At 38.5% G+C, this 16881-nt stretch overlaps 1 protein-coding gene across 2 annotated transcripts; it reads left to right on the top strand.

The window, feature by feature from the left end:
- Nucleotides 1-631: 631 nt before the first annotated feature.
- Nucleotides 632-15639, top strand: mocs1 (molybdenum cofactor synthesis 1). Of its 2 annotated transcripts, none has more exons than XM_051869301.1 (11): nucleotides 632-949; nucleotides 4182-4320; nucleotides 4591-4758; nucleotides 5915-6079; nucleotides 6807-6868; nucleotides 7306-7417; nucleotides 10122-10234; nucleotides 10529-10639; nucleotides 10747-10867; nucleotides 11015-11062; nucleotides 12427-15639. In XM_051869301.1, exons 1-11 carry the CDS (start codon nucleotides 746-748, stop codon nucleotides 13479-13481), a joined length of 2298 nt encoding a protein of 765 aa, XP_051725261.1. In that variant the 5' UTR covers nucleotides 632-745; the 3' UTR covers nucleotides 13482-15639. The 2 variants fall into 2 exon arrangements, with proteins under 2 accessions (XP_051725261.1, XP_051725262.1); XM_051869302.1 differs by having other exon boundaries at nucleotides 633-949; nucleotides 11015-11077; nucleotides 12427-12670.
- Nucleotides 15640-16881: the final 1242 nt, after the last annotated feature.

Below are 16881 nucleotides of genomic sequence, written 5' to 3'. Positions count from 1 at the left end.
ACATTTTTCTGACTATTATTTCATATGTCAGGCTTTATAGGGTTAAGAAAGTTTCTAAACATACAGTAGGAGGAGAAAATCGGTTCATCAGCTTTTAACAAGTTAAGTTTGTTATTTTTCTTTTCCTTTTCTAAATTTGATCCACTATAGATGTTATAAAACACTTTTGGTTTGTCTTTTGGTATCACTTGCTTTACTAGGCCTAATTAAATAAAATCTCAGTCCACTCCAAAATATTACAGTGATTTGTCCATTTTAGACTAGGCTTGGTTTTCTCTTGGGGATTTGTGCACCTGCATGTGAGCAACACAATATGTTGAACTCCATCATTTGAGTTCAAACTCCAAACTCCTGAACACTATGAAATGATTAACAACACTTTATTACAGATGCTTACCAGAATGTCATCCAAGACACACAGTTGTTGAGCATGGTGTGCAGTACAAGAAAAACATCGCTAAGATTTTTGGTGGCTTTTGGTATGTGTGTAACATTGCTTAGTTAAGTTAAAGTTTCACTCGACTTTCGACTCGTGTCGAAATCTCTTGTACACTTTCGTTATTTGTAGTTCACATTCGAGAAACTATATTGCCCAGAACTCCTGTACATTTTCATCGACGTTGATTGGTTGCACAAAGACACACCCCCTCGTGCATGTTCAAGGCGAGCTGAATGTTAAGTTTAACGCAGCTACAACATGAGCAGATAATGTGCCACTTTCAGCACAGACTGTTTTTTTGCTTTTATGATGGCATTGAACTGCAGCGCATTCAGTCGCCTTATCTTAGGGGCACACACCGCGGCTGAGGCCTGCGCAAAGCGGACAGTTCGACAGACATGTGGGAGATATAGAGTGTGTCGATGGTATTCCAGTATCACGCATGAAGAGAACAGACTGGAGCAAGTGTTTGTGCCAGACTCTTCCTGTACATCTGTCACAACTGCACAGGTAAGAAAATTAGCCTATCTTAAAAATGCACGTGATGATTTTACGTCACAAATGGTGACTAACGTTAAAACACTTGGGTTTGCGACAAGGATTTTAACTCTTGCCTAAACATCGCAAATTCTGACTTTCTTACACTGTTTTTTTCTGTCTGTTTTCATGTAACAACATTTGCTTTCGTTTGATGTATGATTGTGGCCGATTACTGTTATATATACTGTACGTATTAGGAGTTGTTTGATGCAGCCAAACAATAAAACACGGCAATTTATTTATCTGTTTACACTTTTTGAAATACATTGTACCATATAAATACTATGGTTATGTAATGAATAGTAGTCATTCATTACTGTGTAAAAAGTAGCCACAAAAAAGTATTTGGAAACATAAGCAACATTTAAAAAATAATGACTGTCATAGCAGTAATACATGCACAAGGTCTCATTTATGCTTCATTCAAGAATGGGTGCTGAACATAATGGTTTTAAAGTGTGACAAATTATAAATGGTTCTTTCTTTACAACAGTTGAGTCATAAGACTCTCACTAAAGTACCAAACCAGACATATCAGTCATGGATGCATGTGATATATAACATGACAAACTGTTAATGCATTCTCTTTTGCCATCAAAGTGTTTACCACAAACTGGTCAATAGCCTACAAAATGATGTAAATTAAATCGAAATATCATATTCGTATAATTTATAACAGAAATTCTCCCTTAATATAGACTTTGCAAAAGCAAGCCGGGCAGTTTGTCCAGCTGAGGTTCAAAGAAAGCTTAATAAGCTGAATGGTTCTTTTAATTCTCAATACTGAGTTTAATTATAAAAGTTCCGAAATAGAAACACTTTGTTTGTGCTGCAAAGTAATGCCATTCATCTTTCATTATATCCCAAATAATCTTTTTGGCCTTCAAATAAGTTTAGATATTTAAGTATACCAAACTTTATCTCTATACATACAGTAAACTGGTGTAGGGTCGGCGATATATACTATATAGCATATCTCAACTGCTCAATTGCTTGTATGTTCGCAAAATGTAAACCATATCAGATTAGAGCTGGGTGATAATAAATGTAAATGTGTAGGGAACAGCACATTCTAGGGCCCAGTTTTATGGCAGGGCCCCTCTCTTAATGCAACAGAGGAGAAAGATTTGCTACATTTCAACTGGATCTTGGTGGACTAGCACAAACAAATGTCCAAGACCATCAGATATGGATGCTAGGACAACTGACAGACACCTCAAATGCGGGAAGGACATGACTTCTCATTGGTCCACACAGGCAGTTTCTGCCCTGCACCCATCTTGAGACTAATCCCTTGGGTTTAAGCCAACCGCCATAATTCTTTAGGACTTTTTGGATGCAAGAGCAGTGGCTGAAACAAAGGGAGGCCACAATGATCCATCCAGTCCATTCACAACTATGCTTGGAAACCTTAAAACTTATGTAAACTACACACATCCATTTCATACTTATTCACAGATAAAAGTATTCTCAGTGACAGCTCTTTGTAGTGCAACATCTTACACAAATTCAGCTAAGTTAATGTACAAATGAATGCATGCATGACTGCTCAAGCTTTTCCCATCATGTTTGGACTCTATTTGTTAAGAATATTGCCAAAGGTGTTCTGGTCTCCCGTCTGGTTAGACACTAACAGATACATACTTGTTCTGAGCCTCCAGCCCGTAACATTAAAAAAGGCAGCAACAGATACATTCAGGTTCTGAGTCTCCCATCTGGTGAGATACTAACAGATATGCCATCCTGAGTCTCCAGCCTTTGCAAGGTGAGACAGCAACAAATTCCATACTTTGAGTCGACAGCTTGTGAGGCAGCAACAGATACGATCACGTTCTGAGCTTCCAGTCTGTGAGGAAAGAGACAAGAGGCACGTCCCAAGTCTCCATGCCAAAGGGACAAAAGCTGATTGACCAATTCCTGAGCGCCTAGCCCAGAGGCAGAAGACATACAGACACATTTGCAACAAGGTTAAGCTCAGGAGAACAAACCTTCACTTCAAGGTACCTTCATCTGCGTGTACCTTCTGCACCTACTTCAGGGCCTCATCCGTTTGTTCCAGATTTTAGGACCCTTTTTGGTGCTCGAGGAGATCAGCATCCCACAGAGCTTCGTGTTCAAGGCTGTTGAAATGGATTCCGACTCCTCTCCCGACTGCATTGTCACCCAGCACAATCAGTGGAAGACGTCACCGTCATCGAACTGCTCACTCAACAATGTGGAACATAAATATTACTTTACCAAACCTCTTTCCAGAGACCTTGACCTTTATATTATCTGTATGTGATTTTCTCTTTTACATTAGAGGTAATATAACTGATGCTAGTTAATAAATAATCTTTCATTCATTTGTTTGATGTATATTAAGGTTCTTCACCTTATTAGTTTGAGAAACAATTTATCTTTCCTTAAGATCACGTAACTCTTCCATAGCCTTCATCACTTGTATTTTATGCACTTTATTCCTGTATCATTCATGGTATTCATTTTGTAGTTGTGTTGATTTACTCTTGTTTATCTTTTTGTTAATAAAATTTATTTTATTACCCTTGTGTTAATAATGTAGAAGAGGCTCTACAAGTTAACGATATCTCACAAATCCTTCAGATTGGTCAGATGACAAACAGATAACCCTCCAGTTAACATAAAGATGATTGTTGAATAAATGAAAAAGATTATTTTATTGTTAAGGCAAGACTCCTTAGCTGGTGCCCTGAGGAAAAGGGAAAAGAAGGTCACTTGTCACTCTTGCACTAACCTTGAGTGATGTGACCAAAACTCACAATATTATTTGGTGCCCTTATAGATCAAATCCTTACATTTATGGTGCCCATTTTAAGCATAAATCACTATAAGATATTATAAACGTTAACATTCTGTAAAGCTGCTTTGAAACTATATTGTGAAAAGTGCTATAAAAATAATTTGACTCGACTATATTTTATTTGCTCTCAAATTAAGAGCAGATAACATTTAAAAGTAAGAACATCACATTATTGATAACCTTAAAATGCTGTCAGAAATAAGAGAAAGACACTGTGCTGATTTTATTGGCCTTGAGCTTTTCCTGTCTGCCACACTTAATTATTTACCTGATTAGTCTTATGTTCTCAGTGTACTGTACTATGTAATATAACTGTAAATAAAAACTATTTTGTTTTGCTGATATGTCATCTGATCATGCCTTGTTTGTTGTTCTCGGCAGGTCCAAGAGCTTGTGGTTCCAGGTGGCCATAAGCGAGTTCTGAAGGATGTTCTGCCTTTCTCAGCATTCCTTACGGACTCTTTTGGACGGAGACATAATTACCTTCGCATTTCCCTCACCGAGAAATGTAACCTTCGCTGTAAGTTTCTCAAATACCGTATGCTTTGTAGAAAGACTTCAGCTTCATGAATATGCAGATTTCTGCCTGAGTCCCGTCAGGATTGATTTCCATCGACAATGGAGGTGAAGACGTCAACTCCCATGATTCCATGCCCCTTCACGGCGTCATTAAACTAATAATAATCTTTGCTATTGTTTTAAATAAGCGACCTCTTGCTGCGAAACTTACACACTGTCCCTTCAAGACAAGAATTGAGAATCAATAGTGATTTGTTTTTCTATTTCTCAGGTCAGTACTGTATGCCACAAGAAGGGGTAAAACTCAGCCCTCGCTCTCAGCTCCTAACAACAGAGGAGTTACTGACATTAGCCAGACTCTTCGTACGAGAGGGGGTGAACAAGATACGGCTGACTGGAGGAGAACCTCTCATTCGCCCAGACGTTCTGCATATAATAGGTAATTTTTACACCTTTTATTAGTTTTGTAAATGCTTTTTAACTTTGAATCATAACACAGTAGTGATATAGACTTCTCCTCATGTTACATGTTGGAATGTCTGCAATTACGAAATTACAATCAGTTCATACTTTTAATGTACAATACAGTGGATATTTTAACTAAGAGACTAAGGGTAGAACTTAAAGGATTAGTTCACTTTCATATAAAATTTTCCTGATAATTTACTCACCCCCATGTCATCCAAGATGTTCATGTCTTTCTTTCTTCAGTCGAAAAGAAATTAAGGTTTTTGATGAAAACATTCCAGGATTATTCTCCTTATAATGGACTTCAATGGCCTCCAAACGGTTGAAGGTCAAAATTATAGTTTCAGTGCAGCTTCAAAGGGCTTTAAACGATACCAGACGAGGAATAAGGGTCTTATCTAGCGAAACGATCGGTCATTTTAGAAAAAAATGTAAAAGTATATGCTTTATATAAACAAAAGATCGCCTTCCAAGTGCTTCCGCCAAAACCGTACTTTCGTATTCTTCAAAAAGCTTACGCTGTATGTTCTACACATTCCCTATTCAACAAGCTTTTTGAAGAATACGAAAGTACGGTTTTGGCGGAAGCATTTGGAAGGCGATCTTTTGTTTATATAAAGCATATACATTTTTTTTCGAAAGTGGCCGATCGTTTCACTAGATAAGACCCTTATTCCTCGTCTGGTATCATTTAAAGCCCTTTGAAGCTGCACTGAAACTGTAATTTTGACCTTCAACCATTTGGAGGCCATTGAAGTTCATTATAAGGAGAATAATCCTGGAATGTTTTCATCAAAAACCTTAATTTCTTTTCGACTGAAGAAAGAAAGACATGAACATCTTGGATGACATGGGGGTGAGTAAATTATCAGGAAAATTTTATATGAAAGTGAACTAATCCTTTAAAGAATGAACAAATTTTTCTGTGTTCAGTTTATTTCAGTACATGTCATTTTAAGTCAATGTTACGGTGAAACTAGCACTGATAATAATTTTGTTGGTCTCTGATCATGTGCTGCGTGTTTCATGCTTATTGGCTAATATTCTGAAAAACAAGCATGAAAAAGGATGTTGCAGCCAGAAATGCTTTGAATAGTTGACCGTTTCTCTTTTTTTTTTTTTGAAAGGGGAATTGAGGAAGTTGGAGGGTCTGAAAACAATTGCAGTCACCACAAATGGCATGAATTTGACCCGGCTGTTGCCCGGTTTGAAAAAATCTGGAGTGGATCTACTCAACATCAGCCTAGACACCCTGGTCCCTGCCAAATTTGAGTTCATCGCTAGACGAAAAGGTGCAAGTTTCTGTTGATCAGTCACTCATTAAAGACATATATAACGAGTGAAAAATAACGTAGAAAATAATTAACAATAGGATAATGAAGATGTACAGTCATTGTAAGAGGGGAATGCTTCATGTTCTCATTTCAGAATCAAAACATATTGCAGAAGAACAAAAGTGTAAACCCTGTACTATGTAACTTCCATCTGTAGAGTTTCATACATAAATCTTACCCAGTTTAACTCTTGTTACATTATTGTGTCAAACTTTTTTCTTAGTTAAATGAACATGTTCTAATCAGAAGCTGTCAAAATCGAAAGTAAAATGCGCAAGGTGTTTTTTTTGTAGTGTCTGTTTTCTTACTGAACTAAATGATTTTTATTACTATAAAAAATCAAAACGACGGTGGGGGGCGGTGCTGTGGTGGATAAGTGACGTAACCGGTGTTGCGGCTGAACACCGGAAACACCATCAACACCGATTATTATCTTGTAATGCCAAGTATTTAAGCCGTATAATAGCAGTATTGTGACAATTAACTGACACAACTATGGTAGCAAACATTCCAGAGACTATTGGATTCCATGTTCTTACTAGAAAATGAATTGAAATTTATATGGCTACGGAATTTAGCTTCAGCTGTGAAAGTCACATATTTGCAACCATTATTTTAAATGGTCTTGCCTACAATATGCCTACAATACTTTCTAATTGATGCTTAATATTGGTACCACGTGCAGGGTTTCATAAAGTGATGGAAGGCATTGAAAAGGCTGTTGAAATGGGCTACAATCCAGTCAAGGTAATGCACCTTTTTCAAAACATCATATTTTATAATCCCTTTTGATGTGTGAAATGATCCATGTCTAAGAAGGTTATGGCTTCAGAAAGATGCAAAAGTACTAGGAAACGGTGTTAAAAACTGTTATTGTCAAAAGTAACCAAATGCTGGAGCCCTTAAACCCACTTTAGAGCATTTATCACCACCTTTTTAGCAACGCCCGAAAAAGTTTGTTGTCAGTATTCATTTTCTTAAATGGATTGTTCACCCAAAAATGAAAATTATGTCATCATTTACTCACCTTCATGTTGCTCCAAACCTGTATGAATTTCTTTCTTCTGCTGAACACAAAAAAAGATATTTTGAAGAATATGGGTAACCAAACAGTTGATGGAGCCCATTGACTTCCATAGTATGGAAACAAATACTACTATTTAACTATATAACTCTGTTCTCAGGTGAACTGTGTGGTCATGAGAGGTCTGAATGAAGACGAGTTGATTGACTTTGTGTCACTGACAGAGACGAAACCATTGGATGTGAGATTCATTGAGTACATGCCTTTTGATGGTAAGATTATGTTAGCTAAAGTCAGAGAAATCTACATTGTGCACTTGTTAGCCCTGTTATAGGTTGCAGTTTCTGCCCCAGTTCTCTAATCGTATTAGTAGTGCAGATTATTCTCTTTCCAGGTCAGTGAGACCTTGTTTTCCTCCGGATTTATTTTCATAACACATGTAACACAGTTCACATTCTGGTGATGTTTTAAGTCAAGAACAATTTAAGTCCTATTCTTTCACTACTAAATTGGTTTAACAATGTGCAGAAACAAGTTTCAACTGCTCTTACTGGATGTCAATGACAATGAAGAGATTTGAGACAAATTCAATAGATTTGTCTTTGTGAGCTGAGAAGAGATTGATTCTCTGGAGCCAGTAGCAGAAGCTGTTATGCAGTCACTGTTAGAGGTTCTTGCCCTGGGAGTCAATACTACAGCAATCACTCCAGTAGCAACTGATTAGATACTGTGATCAGTGGAGCCGTTTGTCTGGTGTGCAAACAATGACTCATCTAACAATATCTCACTCGACACAAAGTGAAACTATTAATGACTACAGGATTTCTTTTAAAAAAATTAAATAGAGACTCCAACTTAAGAAAAAAAAAGGCTTGTTTTGAACTATTGTATTATCACTTTTTCATGGTAAGGTTTAGAAAGGTTTAAATAAGTACTGGAAAAAAATTCATAAATGTCACAAACTGTCATGTTTTATAGTTGTAGATGGCAGGGATGCAAACTCATCAGGGGTGAAAAAGGTGACATTCACAAGTGATGCCTTTTAAATACAGCAGGGATGGCCAGCGTTGGTCCTGGAGAGCCACAGTCCTGCAGAGTTTTGCTCCAACCCTAATCAAACACACCTGAACAAGCTAATCAATGTGTTAAGGGTGATATATAGCTTATATCAGGGTTGGAGCAAAGCTCTGCAGGACTGTGACGTTGGCCACCCCTGAAATACAGGGTCATTCTGTGTCAAATCAACCAAAATTTGGAAAATATTGAATCTCATGGATGTATACTTACGGTCACGGAGTAATCCGCTATTTTGTAGAGGGGGGTCAAAATGACAGTTTTCAGCTGAGATTTGGAGCAGGGGTATATTACAGGAGGGTAAAAATGAATTTGTCTAGAACCCAAAGTAATTTGTCTCCAGGTTAAAATCTCAGATGAAAATTGTCATTTTGACCCTCCTCTACAAAAACCCTCCTCTCAGAAAATATACATCCATGACATTCAATGTTTGGTATATACACTGCTCAAAAAAATTAAAGGAACACTTTTTAATCAGAGAATAGCATCAAGTCAGTTAAACTCCTGGGATAGTGATCTGGTCAGTTAAGTAGCAGAGGGGGTTGTTAATCAGTTTCAGCTGCTTTGGGCAAAAATGAGACGACCCCCAAAACAAGAATGGTTTTACACTGACATTTTTTTCCCTACTCATCTTTTCTGACTGTTTTTCACTAGTTTTGCATTTGGCTAGGGTCAGTGTAACTACTGGTAGCATGAGGCGATACCTGGACCCTACAGAGTTTGCACAGGCAGTCCAGCTCCTCCAGGATATCACATCAATACATGCCATTGCCAGAAGGTTTGCTGTGTCTCGCAGCAGAGTCTCAAGAGCATGGAGGAGATTCCAGGAGACAGGCAGTTACTCTAGGAGAGATTGACAGGGCCATAGAAGGTCCTTAACCCATCAGCAGGACTGGTATCTGCTCCTTTGTGCAAGGAGGAACAGGATGAGCATTGCCAGAGCCCTACAAATGACCTCCAGCAGGCCACTGGTGTGAATGTCTCCGACCAAACAATCAGAAACAGACTTCATGAGGGTGGCCTGAGGGCCCGAGGTATGCAAGCAGTTCCTGGAGGATGAAGGAATTGATACCATTGAATGGCCCCCACGCTCGCCTGGCCTAAATCCAATAGAACACCTCTGGGACATTATGTTTCGGTCCATCCGACGTTGCCAGGTTGCACCTCAGACTGTCCAGGAGCTCAGTGATGCCCTGGTCCAGATCTGGGAGGAAATACCCCAGGTGACTGACTTTGTCAGGCATGCATACAAGCACGTGGGGGCCATACAAACTACTGAGTACCATTTTGAGTTGCTGCAATGAAATTTCAGCAAAATGGACTAGCCTGCTGCATCATTTTTTCACTTTGATTTTCGGGGTGTCTTTGAATTCAGTCCTCTGTAGGTTGATCATTTTCATTTCCATCAAACGATGTGGCATTCTTTCATTCCTAACACATTACCCAGTCCATATCAGTATAGATATCCAGCATATTTTTCCCCATTGAGATCTGATGTGTTTTCAAAGTGTTCCTTTAATCACCAGAAAAGAAATGATCAAAGTTTTAATGAACATATGCCTGGTTTCACAGACAAGGCTTAAGTCTAGTCCCAGACTAAAATGCTTGTTTGAACTATCTTAACTGAAAGCAACTTGTATTGACACATCTTAAAATATGTCAGTGCTATAGTTTTGTCTCAAGATGAACACCAGTAATGTTTTTTTTTTTTTTAAGGCACGTTTAAAAATGCTACTTATATGTCCTAATTTAATGAAAGCCTAATCCTGGTTTAATTTAAGCCCTGTCTGTGAAACTGGGCCATAATGTGCCGTTTAATTCATGTTCAGAGAAATCATTTCAAAAACATAAAACAGTTGAATGTTGTTTAAGCAACTTTTTACACATTGGCTGTCTCTGTAGGTAACAGATGGAACTTCAAGATGATGGTGAGCTATCAGGAGATGCTGGACTGTATAAAGCAAAAATGGCCCAATCTGGAACCTGTGCCCGGAGAGGAAACAGACACAGCCAAGGTCAGCTCAGCTCCAGACTGCTAAATAAATCATTGGCCATGAATCATTCTCAATGTTAAATTCTCATGGTAGAGCTAATTTGAAAATATTTTTGTTTTGGCTCATTTCTGAGGGTCAGTTTTATTTTGCAGTGTTACTGTGCAGTTATTATACATTGGTCTGTAAATGTTTTGTAACTTTCTCATGTTATTAATAGGCCAAAAAACTTTTATCAAAACATTCCTTTTGAAATCTTGAATCATGAACTATCAGCGGATAAGCCCTCGTGTGTATTTCTGTTTTGTGTGCTCACAGGCGTTTAGAGTACCAGGATTTCAGGGCCAGCTGGGCTTCATTAGCTCCATGTCAGACAATTTCTGTGGTTCCTGTAACCGATTGCGCATCACGGCCGATGGCAACCTTAAGGTACATATTGTGTGTTTGATGTTCCCTAAACACTCTTATGCTTTTCACCTAGCTGTCTGCTCTGTGTGGCTTTGAGTTTTATTGTGTCTGTGTTGGCATGCTATTAGGTTTGTTTGTTTGGGAATTCAGAGGTGTCTTTGAGGGATTTTCTGCGCTCCGGAGCACCTGAAGAGGAACTACTGCACATCATAGGGGCAGCAGTCGGGAGGAAGAAGAAACAGCATGCAGGTAAAGACACACACACACTAACACATCAACTGTGCAGCAAATGATTCCCGAAATTATATAATTTAAAATTCAACTCTTAGGTCATATCTACTTCATCATGTACTTTTTCTGAACTGAATATAACTTCCTCTCTTTTTTTTTTTTCAGGGATGTTCAATATATCTCAGATGAAGAACAGGCCGATGATCCTCATTGGTGGGTGACGTGGCTGTACGTAATACACTTCCCATCTCACTCACTCTGTTTCTGGCCTTCTCTGCTTCTCTATTTTCACTCATAGGGTTGGGTGATTTTTCAAAAACAGTGAAAAATGTTTGCAAAGTACATGTGAATGAAACTGACAAAGTAGTATGTGATTAAAAAAAAAAAAGCGTGATAGGAATACCTTTACATTTGAACATTTTGAAATGTTTTTAAAAGTACAAGGGACCTTTCTATATTTTTGAAGTTTTCCATAAAAATATCTATTTTGTTATTGTATATCAACTAGGGGTGTGCGATATTGACAAATGATATCAGTATTTTCTGGGATTTTGTCGATAACGGTATTTAAACTGCTGATTGTGTTTTTGTGCTGGAACCATGGCTGGTTTAGGCTTGTCATGGACAGCTGCCTTCCATATTCTTCATATTCTGTGCGTTGGTTAGTTCACAGCAGTGACAGAAATTAACTTTTTCATTAAGGGGTGATATTTGCCATCTTTAAAGGGTTAGTTCACCCAAAAAATGAAAATTCTGTCATTAATTACTCACCCTCATGTCATTCCACACCCGTAAGACCTTCGTTCATCTTCGGAACACAAATTAAGATATTTTTGATGAAATCCGATGTCTCAGTGAGGCCTGCAAGGCAATTAACACTTTCAATGCCCAGAAAGCTACTAAAGACATATTTAAAACAGTTCATGTGACAACACTGGTTCAATCACTCCGGCGAGAGCGGCGCGGTGCGGCGCGTCTTGGACTGTGAGAGCTGAAGTCAGTTGAAGTCAGGTCAACTTTATAGTAATGAGCTATGACGCGGTTCAGCGGCAAACAGTCGGAATGTAGAGGTCCTCGCTTGAGAGGATTCCGATTGATTACTTTGACCCTCTCGCCGGTGACGGTTTGAACGCACAGTACAGCGTTTTGGGCAGGGCAGCCAGGGCGAATTTGGCAGTTTGATTCATGCTCTGAACCACTGATTCGAAACAAAAGATTCGTTAAGCTTCGAAGCTTCATGAAGCAGTGTTTTGAAATCACCCATCACTAGATATTGTTGAATAAAGTCGTTATTTGACCGAAAGTGCATATGAAGTGTGCCATTTGGGACAGGACCATAAAAGATCACTATCTGCTCTTGTTTTTTTTGCAAAGCTAGTGACATACTCGATAAGACCAGCTTCCACATTGTTTAAAAAAAAACACACCCCTATCAACAACCAACATTTTTCAGATATGTATCGTTTATTACCCAATCCCTGTGCACTCAGGTAAACATGTATACATTTCCCAGATTTCCAGCAGTTGAGGATTGACGTTTAGAAGCTATTGTTGAATATGTTTGTCCTTGTTTACAGGTAGAGATGGCAGTTGGCTGCTGCCAGTGCCTCCGTTGAGAGGCAGTCAGAGACCGGCTCTTTCTCTCATCCACTGCATGGACTCAGCAGCCTCTGCTACAACCCAGTCATTACCAAATTACTGTAAACACTTTTGTAGTAATGTGCATCAGGACTACACAAGCATTTTTGATAATGATGCACACAGTTTGACTAATTTTCATAGAAATGATAATCTACTACGTTTTAATCCCATGATGAGCAACAATCTAAGACACATCAGTGCATCCTCAGTGGCACTTTGCAGTGACGCTATGACTGAATCTTGTCATCAGGTGAACGTTGGTGCCTCAAAAACCCCTACAGCTGTAACCTTCCCCACACATATTTTGCGCTGGGGGTCTCACCCACCACAGCTACAACCCAAAACATTGGCTCCTGTGCCCTTTCGTAGTGCACTACTGTCGACATTCAAATTTAGAGATTCAGCTCTGCAGCTTGCACGCCACTGCCACAGAAAAACTCCTGAATGTGGGTGTGATTTGAAAATACCACATACAGACGCACAATCGTCCAGCTTTGATGGAACCTCTGATCAGTTGACCCACACTGATGCACAGGGTAAAGCCTCCATGGTCAATGTGGGCTTTAAGGCGGCAACTTGTCGCACAGCCACAGCTTATGGCAAAGTCATCCTGGGCCCAAAAGCTTTTCATCTGGTGTGTGTCAACCAGCTCGCCAAGGGCGATGCCTTAGCGGTAGCACAGCTAGCGGGCATCATGGGTGCCAAGCAGACCTCATCCCTCATTCCCCTCTGTCATCCGCTTCCTCTTGACCACGTTTCCGTGACCATAGAGCTGCTGGAAGAAGGACATGCTGTCATCGTAAAGGCAACCTGCCAAACCACGGGCCGCACAGGAGTGGAGATGGAGGCCCTGACCGCCGTTACGGTGGCCTCGCTGACCCTCTATGACATGTGCAAGTCAGTCAGCCATGACATTGTTATTACTGACATAAAGTTGCTTAGTAAAACAGGTGGGCAGAGAGGCGATTTCCATCGCTGGCCTGACTCCTAAAGAACGCACAAATCTTACCTGTTTGAATGTAGCTTAATTCACTAGAGTGACATCAGTGTTTTCTAACAAAATGTGCCTTCAGATGCCTCTAGCTGATCCACTATGTGTTATTTGAACTATTCCTGTGTTTATAACCAGCATTAAATGTGATTTATTAGAGTAATCATTTACTTTATACAAAGAATACATTATTTTGGTCTAGATTTATTTTGATAATGATATTGAGCAGTATTTGGTAAGCGTATCAACATTTAAACCAGTTAAGGTCTATGAGGACACCTTATTTTGCTCTGAAAAGTGTTTGCATACCTAAGCAAAAACAAACTGTAGTCAGGTTATTCATTTGATTCAAAGGAATGTTTCCCCTTAAAAAAAAAAGATATTTTGAAAAATATCGCAGTGGTCAGTGTTTTTTTTCTTTTTTCTTCTCCATATAATGAAAGTCAGTGGGGTCTAGTATTGTTTGGACCCCCGTTCTTCAAAATATATGAAGGAAAAAAAGTGCATACAGGTTTGGAACAACACAAGGGTTGAGTAAATTATGAAACTAGCCATTTAAAGCAAAATACAAATGACCTGACAATGTCAAAACCCGGTAACGAGATCATTTTAGCACTTCCGGTTCCATCAACCTGAAGTGAATGGGTTTGGGGTTAAACTCAGCATGAAAGAGGAAGAGGATGTGCTAGTGTTTTCTTTTCTATTGTGATATACACACAAGTGGAACGGCTTCTTGAGAAGAAGAAAAAAAAGTAAGGCGGGACTTGATTTTGTCCATGGGGAATTGATTCGATCGTTGGATTGTTGTGGTTTGACAGGTTGTCCCCCTCTCGCGCCAGTAAACACGTCGTCAGAGAAGAGATTGCAAGAGAGGGGAGAGGGAGGGAGTTATTTTGTTTAAAGATTCGGGTTAGGGTTATGAAAAATAGAGATATGAATGAATACATCGTTTATAATACTGCAATATTGCAATTGTTTTCCATTTTTATTTTATTGTGACTTTAACACAAGCTCATATTTTCACATATAACAAAGTACATAAGTTATACCTTATGATTTTTTTAAAGCTTTTATTTGTCTGGAAAAGCCAATGGTACACATTTTCGAACTCTTCCTAATAAAACACCTGTAGCCTGTTGCATGAAGCTAGTTGAACAAACTCTTAGTTTCAGAGTAGGTTTTGGAGTTGACAAATCCAGATAAATCCAACCTGGGGCCTGTACCATGAAGCCGGATTAGCTGGCTAGCCAGTTAAGTTTCAGATTAGTTTGTGCCAATCCTGGGTTTTAGGTACCATGAAAGTGACTTGGCTTTTAGCGGTGTTCATCACCATAGTAACTTACGCTCCACAGCTAACCTGCTCCGGGGCAGGTTATGTTCTGGGTAAGAGATCTCAAACCGAAATTGGACCAATCGGATGTGAGCAAAGTGACACTGACACATTTAACGCAATAAAGTCCCTCCCCCAGTTTCTCTTCCTCCAAATTAAAGGTCACTATATAGTAAAAACAAATATTTAACGATGAAATTGTCTTGCTTTAATGATTTATAGAATTATTTTATGATTTATATATGATTAAAATAATTATTATATGATCTATATTATTATTAATCCATTTCACACAAGCAATTTGTTTAACAGTTAAGCATTTATTTTAAATAAATATTAATATATACAGATCAACAACCAACATTTTTCAGATATGTATCGTTTATTACCCAATCCCTGTGCACTCAGGTAAACATGTATACATTTCCCTGTAAAGAACGCACAAATCTTACCTGTTTGAATGTAGCTTAATTCACTAGAGTGACATCAGTGTTTTCTAACAAAATGTGCCTTCAGATGCCTCTAGCTGATCCACTATGTGTTATTTGAACTATTCCTGTGTTTATAACCAGCATTAAATGTGATTTATTAGAGTAATCATTTACTTTATACAAAGAATACATTATTTTGGTCTAGATTTATTTTGATAATGATATTGAGCAGTATTTGGTAAGCGTATCAACATTTAAACCAGTTAAGGTCTATGAGGACACCTTATTTTGCTCTGAAAAGTGTTTGCATACCTAAGCAAAAACAAACTGTAGTCAGGTTATTCATTTGATTCAAAGGAATGTTTCCCCTTAAAAAAAAAAGATATTTTGAAAAATATCGCAGTGGTCAGTGTTTTTTTTCTTTTTTCTTCTCCATATAATGAAAGTCAGTGGGGTCTAGTATTGTTTGGACCCCCGTTCTTCAAAATATATGAAGGAAAAAAAGTGCATACAGGTTTGGAACAACACAAGGGTTGAGTAAATTATGAAACTAGCCATTTAAAGCAAAATACAAATGACCTGACAATGTCAAAACCCGGTAACGAGATCATTTTAGCACTTCCGGTTCCATCAACCTGAAGTGAATGGGTTTGGGGTTAAACTCAGCATGAAAGAGGAAGAGGATGTGCTAGTGTTTTCTTTTCTATTGTGATATACACACAAGTGGAACGGCTTCTTGAGAAGAAGAAAAAAAAGTAAGGCGGGACTTGATTTTGTCCATGGGGAATTGATTCGATCGTTGGATTGTTGTGGTTTGACAGGTTGTCCCCCTCTCGCGCCAGTAAACACGTCGTCAGAGAAGAGATTGCAAGAGAGGGGAGAGGGAGGGAGTTATTTTGTTTAAAGATTCGGGTTAGGGTTATGAAAAATAGAGATATGAATGAATACATCGTTTATAATACTGCAATATTGCAATTGTTTTCCATTTTTATTTTATTGTGACTTTAACACAAGCTCATATTTTCACATATAACAAAGTACATAAGTTATACCTTATGATTTTTTTAAAGCTTTTATTTGTCTGGAAAAGCCAATGGTACACATTTTCGAACTCTTCCTAATAAAACACCTGTAGCCTGTTGCATGAAGCTAGTTGAACAAACTCTTAGTTTCAGAGTAGGTTTTGGAGTTGACAAATCCAGATAAATCCAACCTGGGGCCTGTACCATGAAGCCGGATTAGCTGGCTAGCCAGTTAAGTTTCAGATTAGTTTGTGCCAATCCTGGGTTTTAGGTACCATGAAAGTGACTTGGCTTTTAGCGGTGTTCATCACCATAGTAACTTACGCTCCACAGCTAACCTGCTCCGGGGCAGGTTATGTTCTGGGTAAGAGATCTCAAACCGAAATTGGACCAATCGGATGTGAGCAAAGTGACACTGACACATTTAACGCAATAAAGTCCCTCCCCCAGTTTCTCTTCCTCCAAATTAAAGGTCACTATATAGTAAAAACAAATATTTAACGATGAAATTGTCTTGCTTTAATGATTTATAGAATTATTTTATGATTTATATATGATTAAAATAATTATTATATGATCTATATTATTATTAATCCATTTCACACAAGCAATTTGTT

Source organism: Ctenopharyngodon idella, chromosome 17 (genome assembly GCF_019924925.1).
Source record: "Ctenopharyngodon idella isolate HZGC_01 chromosome 17, HZGC01, whole genome shotgun sequence".
Classification (NCBI taxonomy): domain Eukaryota; kingdom Metazoa; phylum Chordata; class Actinopteri; order Cypriniformes; family Xenocyprididae; genus Ctenopharyngodon; species Ctenopharyngodon idella.
The sequence above is the reverse complement of the archived record's forward strand: the minus strand, read 5'-3'. Positions and strand labels throughout refer to the sequence as shown.

Bases quoted from the DNA above. Each gene is read 5' to 3' on its own strand.
- mocs1 (XM_051869301.1), top strand. From the start codon at position 746: ATGATGGCATTGAACTGCAGCGCATTCAGTCGCCTTATCTTAGGGGCA. The intron at 950-4,181 runs GTAAGAAAATTA...TGTTCTCGGCAG, and splicing joins CATCTGTCACAACTGCACAG to GTCCAAGAGCTTGTGGTTCC. The intron at 10,235-10,528 runs GTCAGCTCAGCT...GTGTGCTCACAG, and splicing joins AGGAAACAGACACAGCCAAG to GCGTTTAGAGTACCAGGATT.